This window comes from Salminus brasiliensis, chromosome 11 (assembly GCF_030463535.1).
Source record: "Salminus brasiliensis chromosome 11, fSalBra1.hap2, whole genome shotgun sequence".
Classification (NCBI taxonomy): Eukaryota; Metazoa; Chordata; class Actinopteri; order Characiformes; family Bryconidae; genus Salminus; species Salminus brasiliensis.
Window position 1 is genome coordinate 9,285,324 of NC_132888.1, and position 14,882 is coordinate 9,300,205.

General features: G+C 43.7%; 1 protein-coding gene across 8 annotated transcripts in view; it reads left to right on the forward strand.

Annotated features, from left to right (window-relative positions):
* robo2 (roundabout, axon guidance receptor, homolog 2 (Drosophila)) overlaps positions 1–14,882 on the forward strand; it is a 573,599-nt gene that overhangs the window by 546,908 nt on the left and 11,809 nt on the right. For all 8 annotated transcript variants that reach the window (XM_072691588.1, XM_072691590.1, XM_072691589.1 and 5 more), the window contains 3 exons: positions 3,763–3,922; positions 6,182–6,445; positions 8,263–8,477. In XM_072691588.1, coding sequence (XP_072547689.1) covers positions 3,763–3,922; positions 6,182–6,445; positions 8,263–8,477 — 639 coding nt within the window. The remainder of the gene's footprint in view (positions 1–3,762; positions 3,923–6,181; positions 6,446–8,262; positions 8,478–14,882) is intronic.

The following is a 14,882-nucleotide window of genomic DNA, read 5'->3' on the forward strand; positions in this document are numbered from 1 at the left end:
GAGGTCAGGATGTTGGGTGGAGCACCAACCGTCATTGCAGAGCAATCATGCAATGGGTGCAACTTAAAATAGCTAAATGTATTCATTAGAAGGGGTGTCCACAAACATTTGGACATGTAATGTAGATATTTAAAACCCAGCGGAAAAAAAAGTCAGTTCCCTCTCAGCCAGCATCTTCATCCTCTCCCTTTTCAGACGGCTGTCGTTTCAGGGACACTCCGAGCTCCTCTGCGGAGCGGCGTTTATAATATTGATGCCCCCTCTTCAGCAGAGAAGGAGAGCGAGGGACAGTGGAAGTGAGGGAGTGATTGAGCGATCACGCCATCTCTCCGTTTATTGGCCGAAGCTGAAGTGTCGCCCAGAGGAACGATTAGGAAACCCAATTACTTCCCCCACTTCCACTTCCACTGCCGCCACTGCAGCCCCCGGCCTGTTGTTATTTTTTTTATTACCGGTGTGTTTTATTCATCTTCGTTTGACACCTCTATCCCTCCGACCAGCCCTAATGCTTGTGGAACAACAGTGCTCCATCAGCCGCCAGAACCTCCGTCAGCAGCACCGCTCTAACAGCCACAGAGCTCAGCGCCATAGACGCCACACACACCAGAAATCCGACCTTCCTTACACACTGACTCAGTGTCTCTCACTCTCTCTTACTCTCTCTGTTTCGCTCACTCTCAATCTCTCTCACTCTACCTCTCCCAAGCCTACACCTCTCTATTTCTCTCTCCTGCTCTCTCGCGCTTTCTCCCTTCCTTCATCTCTCTCTCTTTCCCTCTCTCGCTCCTGTTACAGCTCTCTAGCCCCTTCCAGTCTCTCAATCTCTTCTTCCTTTTATTTTACCCCTTTACATCTTTCTAGTCTTTCCTGCTCTCTCTTACTCTTGCGCATTCTTACTGCCCCTCTCACTCTCTCATCTTCTGTCTCACTCGTATGCTCTCTCTTTCTTTCTCTCTCACTCTCGCGCTCTCATTCTCACTCTTCTCTTACTTTCGCTCTCTCGTATACACTCTATCCTTCCTTCCTCTTTCTTTTCTCTTTCTCTCTTTGCTCTCACAAACTCTCTATCGTGTGCTCTTGGTCGCTCTCTCGCTGTTACATATTCTTACTCTCCCTCCCACTGTCTCATCCTCTGTCCTTCATTTTGTCTCTCTCTCTCACACTCTCGCGTTTTATTTCTCTCATTCGCTCTATTTTTTACTCTCGCTCGCCTCCCCTCCCATTTTACTCCCACTTTCACAGTCTTACTCCCCGTTTCACTCTCTCAGGCTCTCTCATTCTTACTCCCCTTCTAGCTCACTCTCTCTCTCTTTCTCTTTCTCTTTCTCTGTTCTACCACTCTCTCTCTTTCTCTTTCTCTGTTCTATCACACTCTCTCTTTCTCTCTCCCCTTCATTCTAACGCTCTTTTTTCCTCTCTCTTTTTAGGGCTCTCTAGCTCACCCTCTTTCTCTCCATCTCTCAGTGTGTCTCACTAATCCTCTCAACCCATTTCTCTCTCTCTCTCTCTCTCTCTCTCTCTCTCTCTGCCTCTTTCCATCTTCACAGTTTCCTCTCCACCCCTGGCCTCCTCTCTCTACTTACTCTCTCTCTCTCTCTCTCTCTCTCTCTCTCTCTCTCTCTCTCTCTCTCTCTCTCTCTCTCTCTCTCTTTCTCTCTCTCTCGCCTCAGCTGAGGAAACCAGGCAGATTTTCTTTTCATTGCACGGCTCAAAAAAAGCCTTTGAACGCTGGAATGAAACCGACTCTTTGAGGAGTTTTGGAGTTAATTTATAGCCATGTCGGCATGCTGGCGTCCTATTGGACGACACGTTGGTGCAGACCGCAGGGTGCAGCGTCGCCCCAAACCGAACATTTTTAGGCAGCAGGGGCAATTATAGGCCATTGGCAGGAAGAGCCACAGAGGCAGAAGATGATAGATAGGCTTCCATACAGTGGCCGGGCTGCCAGCGCAGGATTTTTCCCCCCTCCGCTTTGCATTTGGCCGGGTATCTGGCTACGTCAGCGCGAGCTATTTTACGCCTGGCTAGACCCACAGGAGGATCTGGCAACATGCAGAGTTAACTGGTCGTGTGGAGTGTGCCAATGCCAGCGTTAATAATTTAGTCTAATGAATCCTGCCACCTCTGCAGCCAGCCCAAAGGCGGAGCAACATACATCAGCTCCCAAAGCCCAGATGTCCAGAAGGCTAACAGTGAAAAGGCTTTGATGACTGAATTGTGAAAGATATGACAGACGTCTGAGGACTTGCAGCACTTGGAGTGTTCCTGCTTATGCTGTAATCTTATCATGATCAGAATAATATGACACTACATATCTTGGTGTTTTTTAGACAATGTGCCCCCGGAGAAGCTTGGCATGGATTGCCATGTTGCCTTTATTGTTGGGTGCATCATGATATGCCCTAAATGAGCAGGCACACAAATTCATAACATACACTGTATGAACAAATGACAAAAGTATTGAGAAACCTGCTCATTCTTGCGCCCCCCCCCCAATCAACAGTATTAATGGTGTCCCAATACTTTTGTCCATATAGTGTATCATTATTAAAATGGAAGAACATAAGTAAAGGCATGCATAGCTGTTTTTGAGGTAACATTCAAAACTTTAAAGCCTTAATTATTATAATTTTTCTTTTGGAGAACTTAATGTTGATGATGCTGGTGGACCAGCTTGGTCATATTGGTCATACTGGTCAATAACCCTGGTCATACTGGTGGATCAGCTTAGCTATGCTGGTTGAAAAGCTTGGTCTTGCTGTTGGAAAGCTTGGTCATACTGGTCAACAACCCTAGCCATGCTGGTCGACCAGTTTGATCATGCTGGTCGTACTGGTCAACCAGCTTAGACATACTTGTCATCCTCCTTGGAACAGCTGGTTAACTAGCTTGGTCAGGTTGTTCATGCTGGTAGACCAGCTAAACCAACAAACCCAAACGAAACCCTCCCCAGCTTAACCAGTTTGACCAGGGTACTTTTTGAACTGTGGGATCCACAGAGCACCTTCGTGCTACACTCAGTGTATCTGTGCTTTGGTAGCTTTTTTGTACTTGGATATAAATCAAGAAGGTTGACAGGTCTCAAAAAGGGAGTGTTCAGCTATTCAGTTCACAGTATTGACTAACTCCTCCAGTGTCTCACTGAAGAGGTTAGATATGATGAAACTTTCGAACCCGTAAAACATCTCTGAAGTTCAGTCTTTCACTCTCCACTCCTCACCTCCCCTTCCTCACTGGCCCTTAGTCTTTTCCCTGCTCATTTTATGAAGGAAAGGAAAATGAAATACACCTCCACCGACTTCCATTAGAGCAGCAGACGGAGATGATGCGCTGAAGGCAGACATATTTCACCCTGGTTTCATGGGAGGTATTGACGGAGGAGAGGAGGAGGGAACGGCGACCGGCCATTTGTCTCTCGTCTCTGCAGAGCCTTGAAACCTCTGAGTCCAATCACTCGCTCCGAAGCCTCCTTTTCATGCTGCGGCCTTGAGAGAGCTATTGTGGCAGCAGCAGCAGTAGCAGCAGTGCGGTAGCACATTGAAGCGCAGCAGATAAAACTCCCAGAGAAGAAAAAAGGAGAGATTTCATGGTCATCTGATGCATAAATTGTGAAATATGAGCAATTTGATTTTTGACTGTGGCAGAAACTTCCAATTAGCCTTGAGAATCTTAGCTATGTGTGTGTTGACCGTGTTCTTTCAGAGCAGAGACGCATGTGAACTCTCTGATTGTGTTTCATTGTGACTTCTGCTGTGTTTTTAGGTGGGAAAGGAGGAAAAAAGAAAAAGACCAAAGCAGGGGCCAAGCCCACCAAGGCCAACGGCTCCAACTGGGCAAATGTTCCCTTACCACCCCCTCCTATCCATCCTCTACCCGGCACAGAGCTGGACCACTACCCTACAGAGCACCACGAAGGAGGAGGGTAAGACTGAGAGAGCTATTTGGCTGTTTATTGTCACTGACAAGCACCTTTTACATCTATTTAGAATATGTCGCTGCATAGTAGAACAGTGCACCGCCAATCCAGAGTCTGCTAAATCTTCCTGAAATCAGAGGTTTTGATTTGACTTTCCATGAGCAATTCTCTTGGAATTTCTAGACCTCACCTTGACCATCACAAACTGAGAAAATGGTTGCATTAGTCAATAAGCCATCATCATAATTATTCAACCCCCATTGTAAATTGCAGCTGTTTGCAGTAAACTTATAAAACATGAACAAGGAAACCTCATGCCTTCTATAAGAAAGCTGAATTTTGAGCGTCATTGGACCTTCCTACAGGACAATGATCCCAAGCATACCTCAAGGTCCACTAAGGCTTGGTTTCTGAAGAAGTCCTGGGTGATTCTGAAATGATTGTCATAGTTTGCTGTGTCTCAACCCCTGGGTCTGAACCCCATTTTTGGTGGGATTTGAAGAAGGTGGTTGCAGAATGCAAGCCCAAGTATATTAGTGAACTGGAGGAATGGGCTAAGAATCCTCAAGAATGCAACCAGAAGCTGAGGTCTGGCTGGGCGTCACGTTTGCAGCAGGTCGTAACAGCAAATGTTTGCTCTACTAAGTTCTAAAGATGCTTGTCATTAAGGGGTTGAATAATTCTGAGAAAAGTCAGATTTTGGGTTGAATTTGAAGAAGGCACATTATTAGTTGTGTTGAGCTAATTAAATTGGTCTTGTTTGATTGGTTTATTGCAAACAGCTGAAGGTTTGTGGATTTTGTTAATTAACTCAATTCGCAATGCAACTGTAGCTCCACCAAGCTAACGAAGGTCTCAGTATCTCTTGAGGTGCAGAGGCTTGCAAGGTTCCTTTACTTTTTTCCACTCTAAAATTGGACAAAACCAAAATAAAAGCAAAAGATATAACTTTATCTTAGCAGAAATTGAACAGAGGGTGAATAAAATTGAATAAATTGCTTTAATAAATCATACTCAGCATGTAAAGGCCTTAAGGGTCGACATGGAAAAGACACTAGAGCTGATGGATGGCTGCTACATCGGGGTCCCTCTGTGTAAAGCGTGTCAGACCGCTGATCTATGATTAACATATGCCAGACTACTCACTTCAGAAAGGGCAAATACAAAATCGTTGCACAGATATTTATTATTATTCAGATACAGAATGTTCCGTTCTATAGAATAGCCTTAAGTTATCTCAGAAATTCACTTGTCGCTTGTTATTGACTGATAGAAAGTGTTTCGCTCAGGGCCACACAACATTAATGCCTGAAAAATATTTGGCAAACAACAAGAAATGATTAATCATCGACGGATTGTGCCTCTGTGTCAGCATTCTGCCATGTTGTGTTAAGAGCACATGGTGCCTGTACAGAAGAAAAAAAAACATTAAGGTGATGTTACAAATTAAGTCTCTTTCTTGAGAGGTGTGCTTGCCTTTCAACCCCATTAATTACCATCTCAGAGAGTCATCTAGCTTAATAGGCTCTCTGGCAAATGAGGACTCTTCTGCACTGTAAATCTCAGTCCTGTCTTTAATGGCTTCAGATTAAAACTGCTATGTCCTCTGGGCTGTGCACTGACAAATCCCTTTAATGAACATTGGCTTTATGACGAGTATTATTTCAGTGTGTAGAGGCCGAGTGCTGGGAAAGGCAAGCCGCAGTCACTTTGCTGGCACAGCCCAAACAAGTGGCTGAGAGTGAGGGAAGGGAAGATACCTCTGAACTGCCTGCACTTCAGGCCTGGTTTGCTCTGAGCTGGCAAACGCAGTATAAAGTATAAATCAGGCCTTTACAATGTGATGACTCAAGAATCCATAACTAAGACACCACTTTGGAGTTAAGTTTTTAGACATGTGCTACAACATGGATCTCACTCATGCCCTCAGAATTAGCAGGCTGAAGATTTCCCACAAGGGGGAGCTATTAGCAGTATTGTAGCATTTGTTTCAATTATTGAAAGGGAGGAACCTGGTATGAACCTACAGCATTTGAAGTAAAAGGATATGGCCCTTTATATACACTTTTTTTACACGTTTTTTTCTGGACACTCTTGGCGCTACATGTGGGGCTGCGTGATTGGTTCATTTTCAACAAGCCCCTCCCCCAAGCCTAGGTTTGGACTTGTGTATTTGGTTCATCTGTGAAATCACCCTTAGACGCCTATGTTCTTGTTTCTTGTGCTTAATCACTTTCTCTCTCTCTTTCTCTCTCTTTCGTTCAGCTATGAAAGTGATGGCTGGGGTCCTCCATTGCCCGTACAGACCTACCTGCACCAGGGCCTGGAAGATGAGCTAGAGGAGGAGGAGGAGCGTGTGCCAACCCCACCCATCAGAGGCGTGGCCTCCTCCCCTGCAGCTGTGTCTTTCGGAAAGCAGTCCACAGCCACGCTGACCCCGTCACCCCGAGAGGAGATACAGCCCATGCTGCAGGCCCATTTGGATGAACTGACTCGGGCCTACCAGCTGGACATGGCTAAGCAGGCCTGGTGAGCTAAAGACAGCCCATTACGTTTGGTGACGCTTTAGTTGAATGGTCCTCTGTGGATGCTCTGTAGATCCTCTACTTTGTCAGTAACTTCATAGTAATCATCAATCATGATTGAGAAGACAATAAAATCTGGGGTAGAGGAAAACGTAAAGGTGCTTTCAGTCACAGTTATGAAGACTGGGAAGTAAATCTTGTGATTGTGTTGACCATGGAATTACCTAAACTCCTCACTGTATTACCTGATGAGTGGTGGAGCATCTTGCATTGTCTTGTCTATGGGCTTTACCTCACCTTGCCTCTAGAGGGCTAGATGGGCTTTATGCACTTAAATACATGTTTGGAATGATCCAATACTTTTGGGATGAGGTGGGGAGTTGAGTATGAGGTGGGGTGGTGATAATCCAACATCCTGACCTCAGTGATGCTCTTGTCATTGAATGCAATCAAATCCTTTCAGCAATGTTCCAAAATCTAAAATAATTTTGGAAGAAACAATGAATGGTCAGTTGTCCCAATACTTTTGTCCATATAACTCCTAATCTCCAAAACTGCAAATCATTGTAAAAATGAAAATAGAAATGACTTTTGGGTCCTTTCTATTGGCCTGTTCATCATGAAATTCGGAGACAATGTGATGAACAACCGACAGATTCATATGATGTCAAAAAATGAAAAATGGCCAAAAGTATGAAGATATACAGCAGATACGAGGTTTGTGTGACAGCGATGAAATGTGTGACTCCTTCACAGTGGAATACTCTGCAGATGCGTAGTCACAACATTATTCATTCCAGCGAAACTCATTAATCATGCTCCTCCAGCTGTTTCACCAAACCCTCTTCTTCTCCCATTTGGACCTGGAGAAAAATCAAAGCGCTGAGTTTAATGCTTAAGCCCCTATTTAGACTGGTCCGCTGGTGCGTTTCGGAGCGGGCGTGTGGAGCATCTCTTTTTTTATAGCTTTCATGCAAAGCAAATGAGCCACATGCTTCATGGTGTCTGTGAGTGAGGAGAAACTGGCATGCGTTCATTACGGCGGCTGCTCAGGGGGAATAGGCTCCACTTGTCAGGAAGGAGATGTCATGTTACTGGAGTAATGACTACGTTGCTCCGAGTGCGTCTTTGACAACAGGGAAGAGCCCATAATTATATCCAAATCCTGGCATAGACCACATCAAAGACATGGCACAGCACACGCATGTGCACACACACACACACATTGGCGCACGCAGGGCCTGTCAGTAGACCTTGCTGTCTAGGAGGTGACAGTCCCAGTACAGGCATGCCTGTGGAGCTCACCATTGTGTCCTCTTCAGCTGCAATTAGCGGGTCATTGTGTTAGCATGCAAAATGCCACAATGTGGAATTAGCCGGATTGTCCCAGTTCATCCGAAACAAGGAATGTTCCAGGAATTACAAATTTGGCCTGACAGATCCCAACCTACCCCCACACACGTTTCTTTCTCATCTAGCTGTTTCACTTGACACGCTTTGTCTGCGGCTGACATAGTGTCTCAGCCCCTACTCAAATATGGTAATGTGTGTGTCTCTGTGTGTGTTTTTGTATACTTATGGGAAGCAAAAATATACACTATGTGGACAAAAGTATTGGGACACCTGATGATGTTCATAGGATTCTTCTAAAATCAAGGGTATTAAAAAAGAGTGTATCGTGCTGTGTGGATTTGATTGGACGTAGGTTCAACGTAAAGTAATGCATTCTTCGGAAGGGGTGTCCACAAAGATTTGGACACACATACATCTCTATATTATACTTATATATGTATTATTGATGTATTATTCAATTGTGTCCAGGCACCTGCAGGGCGGCCCATATCCTCCTCAGGCCCCCGCTCCTCCGGTAGGCTACATGTCCAGCACCCTCGTCTCTGACATTGAGACGGACCTGCCCGATGATGATGATGAGGATGACCAGGAGGAAGATGAAGGCTATGAGATGTCTCCACCCCTCCGGGGAATTGAACACACACCAGGCTCCAGCATGGACAACCTAGACAGCTCAGTCACAGGTAAGCTACAGTCTACTTCATCCAGGACACAATTGTACTCCTCACAGACAGTAACGGGTCCAGAAAAGTCCAGAAAGTAAAGGGCGTTCCCTGGACATTGTTCCAAAAACCTGGATAGTGGTTTAAGCAAATTTGAGAATTGTAGCTGCTCTCATTACAGTACTCGGATACTCACATACATTGTAATTGTACTTTATGGAGTTAAATCATAGTCATTTTACCTGATTTTTCTTCCAAATATATTCAACTAAGCTGTTTTAAAGGGGCCATAGAAATCCTTTATTGAGTATTTTGAGTGGTGATGTATAAACAGGTAAGTGTGTGACCCTTGTTGGGGAGGTTTGGTGGTTTTACAAGCCTATTTACCACCCTGTTATGTGCTTTGTTTGGCTGGTTATCTTTTACCACTGTAGAAATACATTTTAAAACAAATTATTCCCATGTTTTACTGCATAGTGTTGCTATCTGGTAGGGCTAGCTTTTAGCTTTTAAGGTCTGGTAAAACTAGCTTTTAGCTTTTAGAGTTTTGTAGGGTCCGTGTTTAGATTTTAGAGTCTGGTAGGGTTACGTTTTAGCTTTTACGGTCTGGTAAGTCTAGCGTTTAGCTTTTATGGTCTGGTAAGTCTAGCTTTTAGCTTTTGGAGTTTGGTAGGGTTAAGGTTTAGCTTCCACATCCTGCACTTTCTCTGGTCGGCCGTTTTACAGTCCCTGCTTCACCTAGTGGGCATATTTAGCCTCTTTTCCATAGTCTCCTGAAGTCTCCCATTGTGTTTAGCCTCTAAAGGCTTTCGCTAGTGGGCTGGGTGTAAGTACATTTTGAGACTGTGATTCAAGACTGTTACAGCTGTTGGAATTGCCCCCTTTGCTTCAATCCTGAATACACAGTCGGCTAATAATTAAAAAGTATTAACCGATTCTGTATTAAAACAGGCACTGTATAATTGCCCGTTTCTGTTAGCAGCTTAATTACCCAAATGTAAGCTAACATTCAGAGTAAGATAATGAGCAGTTTAGGTGTCCTGTAAGCCCAGTGAAACCCAAAGCATTAGACTGTCTTTAAATATGAACTTTTTTACCCTCACTTGGGTAATTTTCTTTATTAGCCCAGTACTTGTTCTTGTATTGAAGTTAATTAGTGCTACAGTAGCAGTGCTGTTATTTAATTAGTCCTGTAACATCAGCATTTAAGCTTTGCCAAGCAGTCGAAGAGTGGAAATTGACAAGTGCAACTCACAGCCTTAATCCACTACAAGCATTACTGTTTAATTTGCTTTTTATCAGAGCCATCTTTTCCCCCATTTAGAGGATTTCAATCAGTCCAATTCGACGCGATCCCCAGCTTGACTCCGGCATGAATTGAGGGGAAAAAAGAGAAATGTCCAACCGGCCTTCAGAATCAGACAGAAAGAAAAAAGTCCATTATACCCACTGAGCTCCTTCTGTGCGGGAGATCACAGCGGCCTTATCCACTCACATATCAAATTACAGTTGAAACCCGCATGCAGCGCAGAGATAAAAACAATGAAAATAACAGCTCGCTAATGATCTCTAATCTAAAAGCAGCATATTTTACTGCTCTTATCGCTTCGTCACTGCATTAGCAGTGTTTACCAGGAAGGCATTCCTGAATGTTCCCATGAGTGTGTCTGAATGTGTTTACTGCATGTACAGGCACTGTGTGCTTTTCTAAGGTTACACTGTCTTATGGCATGTTTGATGGCAGGATAAATGACTCCTACCTTTGTGTGATTGGGTGTTTGGTTGAGTGCTGTGTGTGTGTGTGTGTGTGTGAGCTAACACTCCCCCCCCCCGAAAATGAGCGTATTCAAATTGAGTTTGTTCAGGCAGTTGGGGCTAAACTCTCTTGAATTATAATTACCACTATGAGAGCAGATAAGAAAAGTCCATGAATTTTAAAAAAGGCCACCAGAATGGGGAAAGTGAGCGAGAGAGAAAAGAGAGAAACAGAAATAAGAGAGAGAGAGAGAGAGAGAGAGAGAGAGAGAGAAGAAAGGAGAAATAAGAGCGAGAGAGCAACAAAGAAAGAGACAGTGAGAGAGAGCGGGAGAGACTGAGGGAGAAAGGGGGAGAGAGAGGGAGAGAGAGGTGATGGAAAGAAAGATAAAGAGAGAGAGCTGCAGCAATAGACGAATAAATGAGGAGAGAGAGAGAGTGAGTGACAGACTTAAAAAGAGAAAGAAAGTGAGTGAAAGAAAAGAGAGAAAGAGATACAGAGAGAAATAGAGGTAGAGAGACAGACATTTAAGGGGAGAGAGAAAGGAGAGAGGTAGAGAGAAAGAGAGAGAGGAGGGGGAGAAATATAGGTAGAGAGAGAAGAGAGACCCACAGGGAGAAAGGTAGAGAGACAGACATATAAGGAGAGAGAGAAAGGGGAGAGGTAGGTAGAGAGAGAGATACAGAGAGAAATAGAGGTAGAGAGACAGACATTTAAGGGGAGAGAGAAAGGAGAGAGGTGGGTAGAGAGAGAGAGAGAGAGAGAGAGAGCTCTGGTGCCACACATCTTTTTTTTCCTCCTCTGGAAGATTTGGAATAAATCTCACGTTCGGCTCTTTTCGCCATTCCAGCCAGCGAGCGCCATTTCCATTTTTACAACTTATTGAAGGGGTTTTATGGGCCGTCTGTCATAGGGGACACATGAAGGGTATGACATTGGAGGATTTAAACTGAGAGTCTGTGTTACTGTCTCTGTTCTTCCTCTCTGACCACAGCAGAGAGAGGTACAGAGCACAAATAGCCCTCGCAGGACAACCCTGCTGAACATGGCAGCTGCAGAGTATAGCACATGTATTGTCTGTTGACACGTCATTCTCGCTCGGGTGACTTACTGGACTGTCAGGCTCGTGGAGGAGGCATTTTTGGGACTTCTGCTGAATATAGTAATAGAATGAAAACAACACCAGTACAGTAAGTGTCCAGTTAAAGAGGATTTTCAGTGAATTTCTGCAGAACTTCAAAAAGGTCCAATTTTATTCAACACCCTGAATGTACACTAAATGGACAAAAATATTGGGACACCTGCTCATACATTGATTCTACAAGAGTATTAAAAATAGTTTATCCTGCTTTTGTTGGAGTAACTGTCTCTACTGTCCAGGGATGAAGGCTTTCTACTAGAGTTTGGGGCATTGCTGTGAGGATTTGTTTGCATTCAGCAATCAAAAGTGTTAGTGATCACCACCCCACCTCATTCCCACAACTCATCCCAAAAGAACTGGATGGAGCACCATCCATCATTCCAGAGATCCACAGTTACACTGCTCCACAGCTCAATGCTGAGGGCTTTATACCCCTCTAGCCCACCCCTGGCATTAGTCATGGTGCCAATAGGTTGATGTTTATCTGCTCCAGAGAGCCCTATTCTATTGGCAGTACTTATTTACATGGACTACATGCACATCTGTGTCAGCAATGGGTGCAACTTTAAAGGGGTGTCCACAAACATGTGGACATATAGTGTAGCTGTCCACCATGAATCTATTCCAGAAGTATATTTTATGCTGAAAGCTTGCAGAAAAACTACCACAATTAAGGATCTCCGGCATCGGGCCTTGTTTATGCCCATAACCATTTTTTGAAGTAATCTTCTCCCTTTGGTGATGTAGCTTTAGAAGCTAGATCATCTCCATTATGATTAATTCTGACTCAGTAAGTTTCAGGTTTTACCATATTTACCACATCAGAACACAAAATGTGTTAAACTGGGTGAACAGAAAGCAGAGTGCTGTTAATGAACACAGGTGGAGAGAAGGAAGTGAGGGAGAAAAGGAGAGGGGTGTTTATATAGTATGCTGAGAAAAAGCAGAATGAGCTGGAGACAGGCTTGCTGGAGCACCTCCATGTACCAGGTTTTGAAATGCACTTTTCCATGCCGTGATGGAGCAGTAGCTTTGCCTGCTCTGACATCTCCCTAGGCTGATAGATTTAGGGAATAGCAGACCAGCGCCTCAGCCTAATCTGCTGCATCTCCCTGCCACTGTATTACTCTGCAGACAGCACTATTTTCCTTTATCTCTCCACCAGCAGCTCGGCTTCCCTCCCAGCTCTACCGACAGCTGTAGCCTCCGTACTGACTTTAAAAAAAATAAAAAGATGAGAGAGATGTTGAGAGATGTTCCTACTCTTACATTATTGTGCAAAAGTCCTATGAGAAACTGTACTGTAGCTCGGTGGTAAGTGTCTGAATTTGGTCATTAGTAGAGTATCCATTGTGTTGTGAGTTTTAGCTGAACCATTTCCAGAGATTTGCTCAAGGAAGGGCAGTTTTTCCACTTCCCATCCAACACCCAAATTATCTAATCAGTGCTTCATCGAAGTAGATCAAGTGAGCTGCTGGAGGAACTAAATAAATCCACACAGTGTCTGGAGTTCACAGAGAAGATCAGCAACCAAAACTGTGTATTTACAAGAGTGGGGGCCCACATATAGTGTAATGCAGTGTACTGCATGCACAAACCAAATGCAGCCAGGCACCTCTTCAGCATTTAGCCAGTGAAGGTGCTTTATGGGCCCTTTAACATGTCCGATGAGCTCACTCCCTTTCCACCATGGCCATGCACACTCTCATAAAGCCCACCGTGGGCTGCAGAGAGCCAGGTCACATGTCCCTAAGGCGGGCGGAGACGGCCACTCGTCAAGGGGAATAATTATGATGCTTAACGATATGCAGATGAGGGCCAGGGCCGCTGTAAATCAGCTTTTAGTGGCAGCAGGGTGCTGGACGGCTTTTATGACCCAGATAACTCTGCTTAGCACTATCCGGAATATTAACTACGCATCAGTGGGGCGTTAAAGCACCTCTTCTGAAGGAGACGCGGGGAAGTTCCAAACCTGTGGCCACAGCATGGAGTCCTGGAAAGCTGGAAAATGAACAAACGATCTCTTTGTTCTTGGAAAGATGGTTGTAAATGTCCTCATTTTGAGGATCAATGAAACACTTAAAGGAATACTCCAGTGTTTTTCATTCCTAATCTCTACCTGCTGCATCTGTAGTGTACGGGATTGATATGGATAATCTGTTTAAGGCATCTCTGCACTTAGAAAAAGAATATAAAGTCCTGGAAGTCAATGGGCAAGTGCTGAAGAGCTGTGCATTATCATCAGTGCTGTAAATAATAATAATAATAATAATAATAATAATAATAATAATAATAATAAAGGTTTAATAAATAAATAATAATATGAAGTTTTTTTGGTTTTTAATAATTAAATGTATTTATAAATATATTCAGAATCTATCTATTGTTCCAGGCTTAATGTAAAATTAATTTGTTAACTTACTTTAATAAACTTTGACATGAAGTCTAAGAACTCAGCACCTCAGTTTGGTCAACAGTACTGATTGAGTTGAGCCTTAAAAACAAACATAGTTAATGAGCTGCTGCTGAAACTGCTTAAATATTCGGTGTGGCTCCACCCCCTTAGTCTGTTTACTGTTTATTTTCATCTGTAGGTTCGTTAAGATACCTGATATATATAACTGCTGTTACTATAAGGCTCACCGTTCGTGTTAAGAATAGAGCCATAGAACTGTTTAAGCATCAAGGTCAGCCAGATACGTTATAAATGAGGAGAGCGGCCACTGGTTGAAATATAAATGGGTGTTCTCGTACCACTCAACAGAGTGTCTGTTTACGGATAAAGTCCCGCCTTCAACAAAAAGAGTCAACCAGCTTGCTAGTTTGTTGGTTACAACGCAAGTGAAGGAGGGTCAGTGTGCTAGTGGGGAAAGTCCCCTCTCGATGTGGAGATCTGCAGAAACGCAGCAGCCAGAACAAGCTGTAAAATCAGGTTCATGAGCATTTTGTCAGACTTCATCAGTGAATTACAATCACAATCACAAATTACAAGATGAAATGGTAATCTGAAGTTTCCAGTATTTTGGCCCCTCCCTATTCATAGAAATGGGAGCATGGGAACTTTGGTTCAGCTCAGCCTTTTCAGTTTCAATGTTCCAGTGGTTTTAGGTTGAGAGGGTTAGAAAGGTTCGCAACCAATCAGGTTCTGAGGTTGGAACTAACTGTTGACTAATAATAATAAGCTTGTGGTTTAAGCGGTTAAGATTTAATGATAAATAAATGAATAAATACAGAATAAATACCAAAGTTCTAGTTTTTCAGTTCTCTTCTATTGTTTCTGTCAAATATATTAAATGCACCATAATTTGTAATTCAAAGGAGGCAGAAATTCAGAAATCACTGTTTGGCAAGCTGGCGTGTACAGTATATAAGAAAAACATGTCTGAGGTTCCAGTAGCTGAAGAGCTGCTGCTGTTATTATTGGTTGTTGTTATTGTGTTGGGCGAACAGTGACAGCGCAGGGTTCTGCAAGGTGCATTTAGCTGGCTCCTTATTAGTGATGGCATCCCCTCGCAGGAGCTGTTAGAGT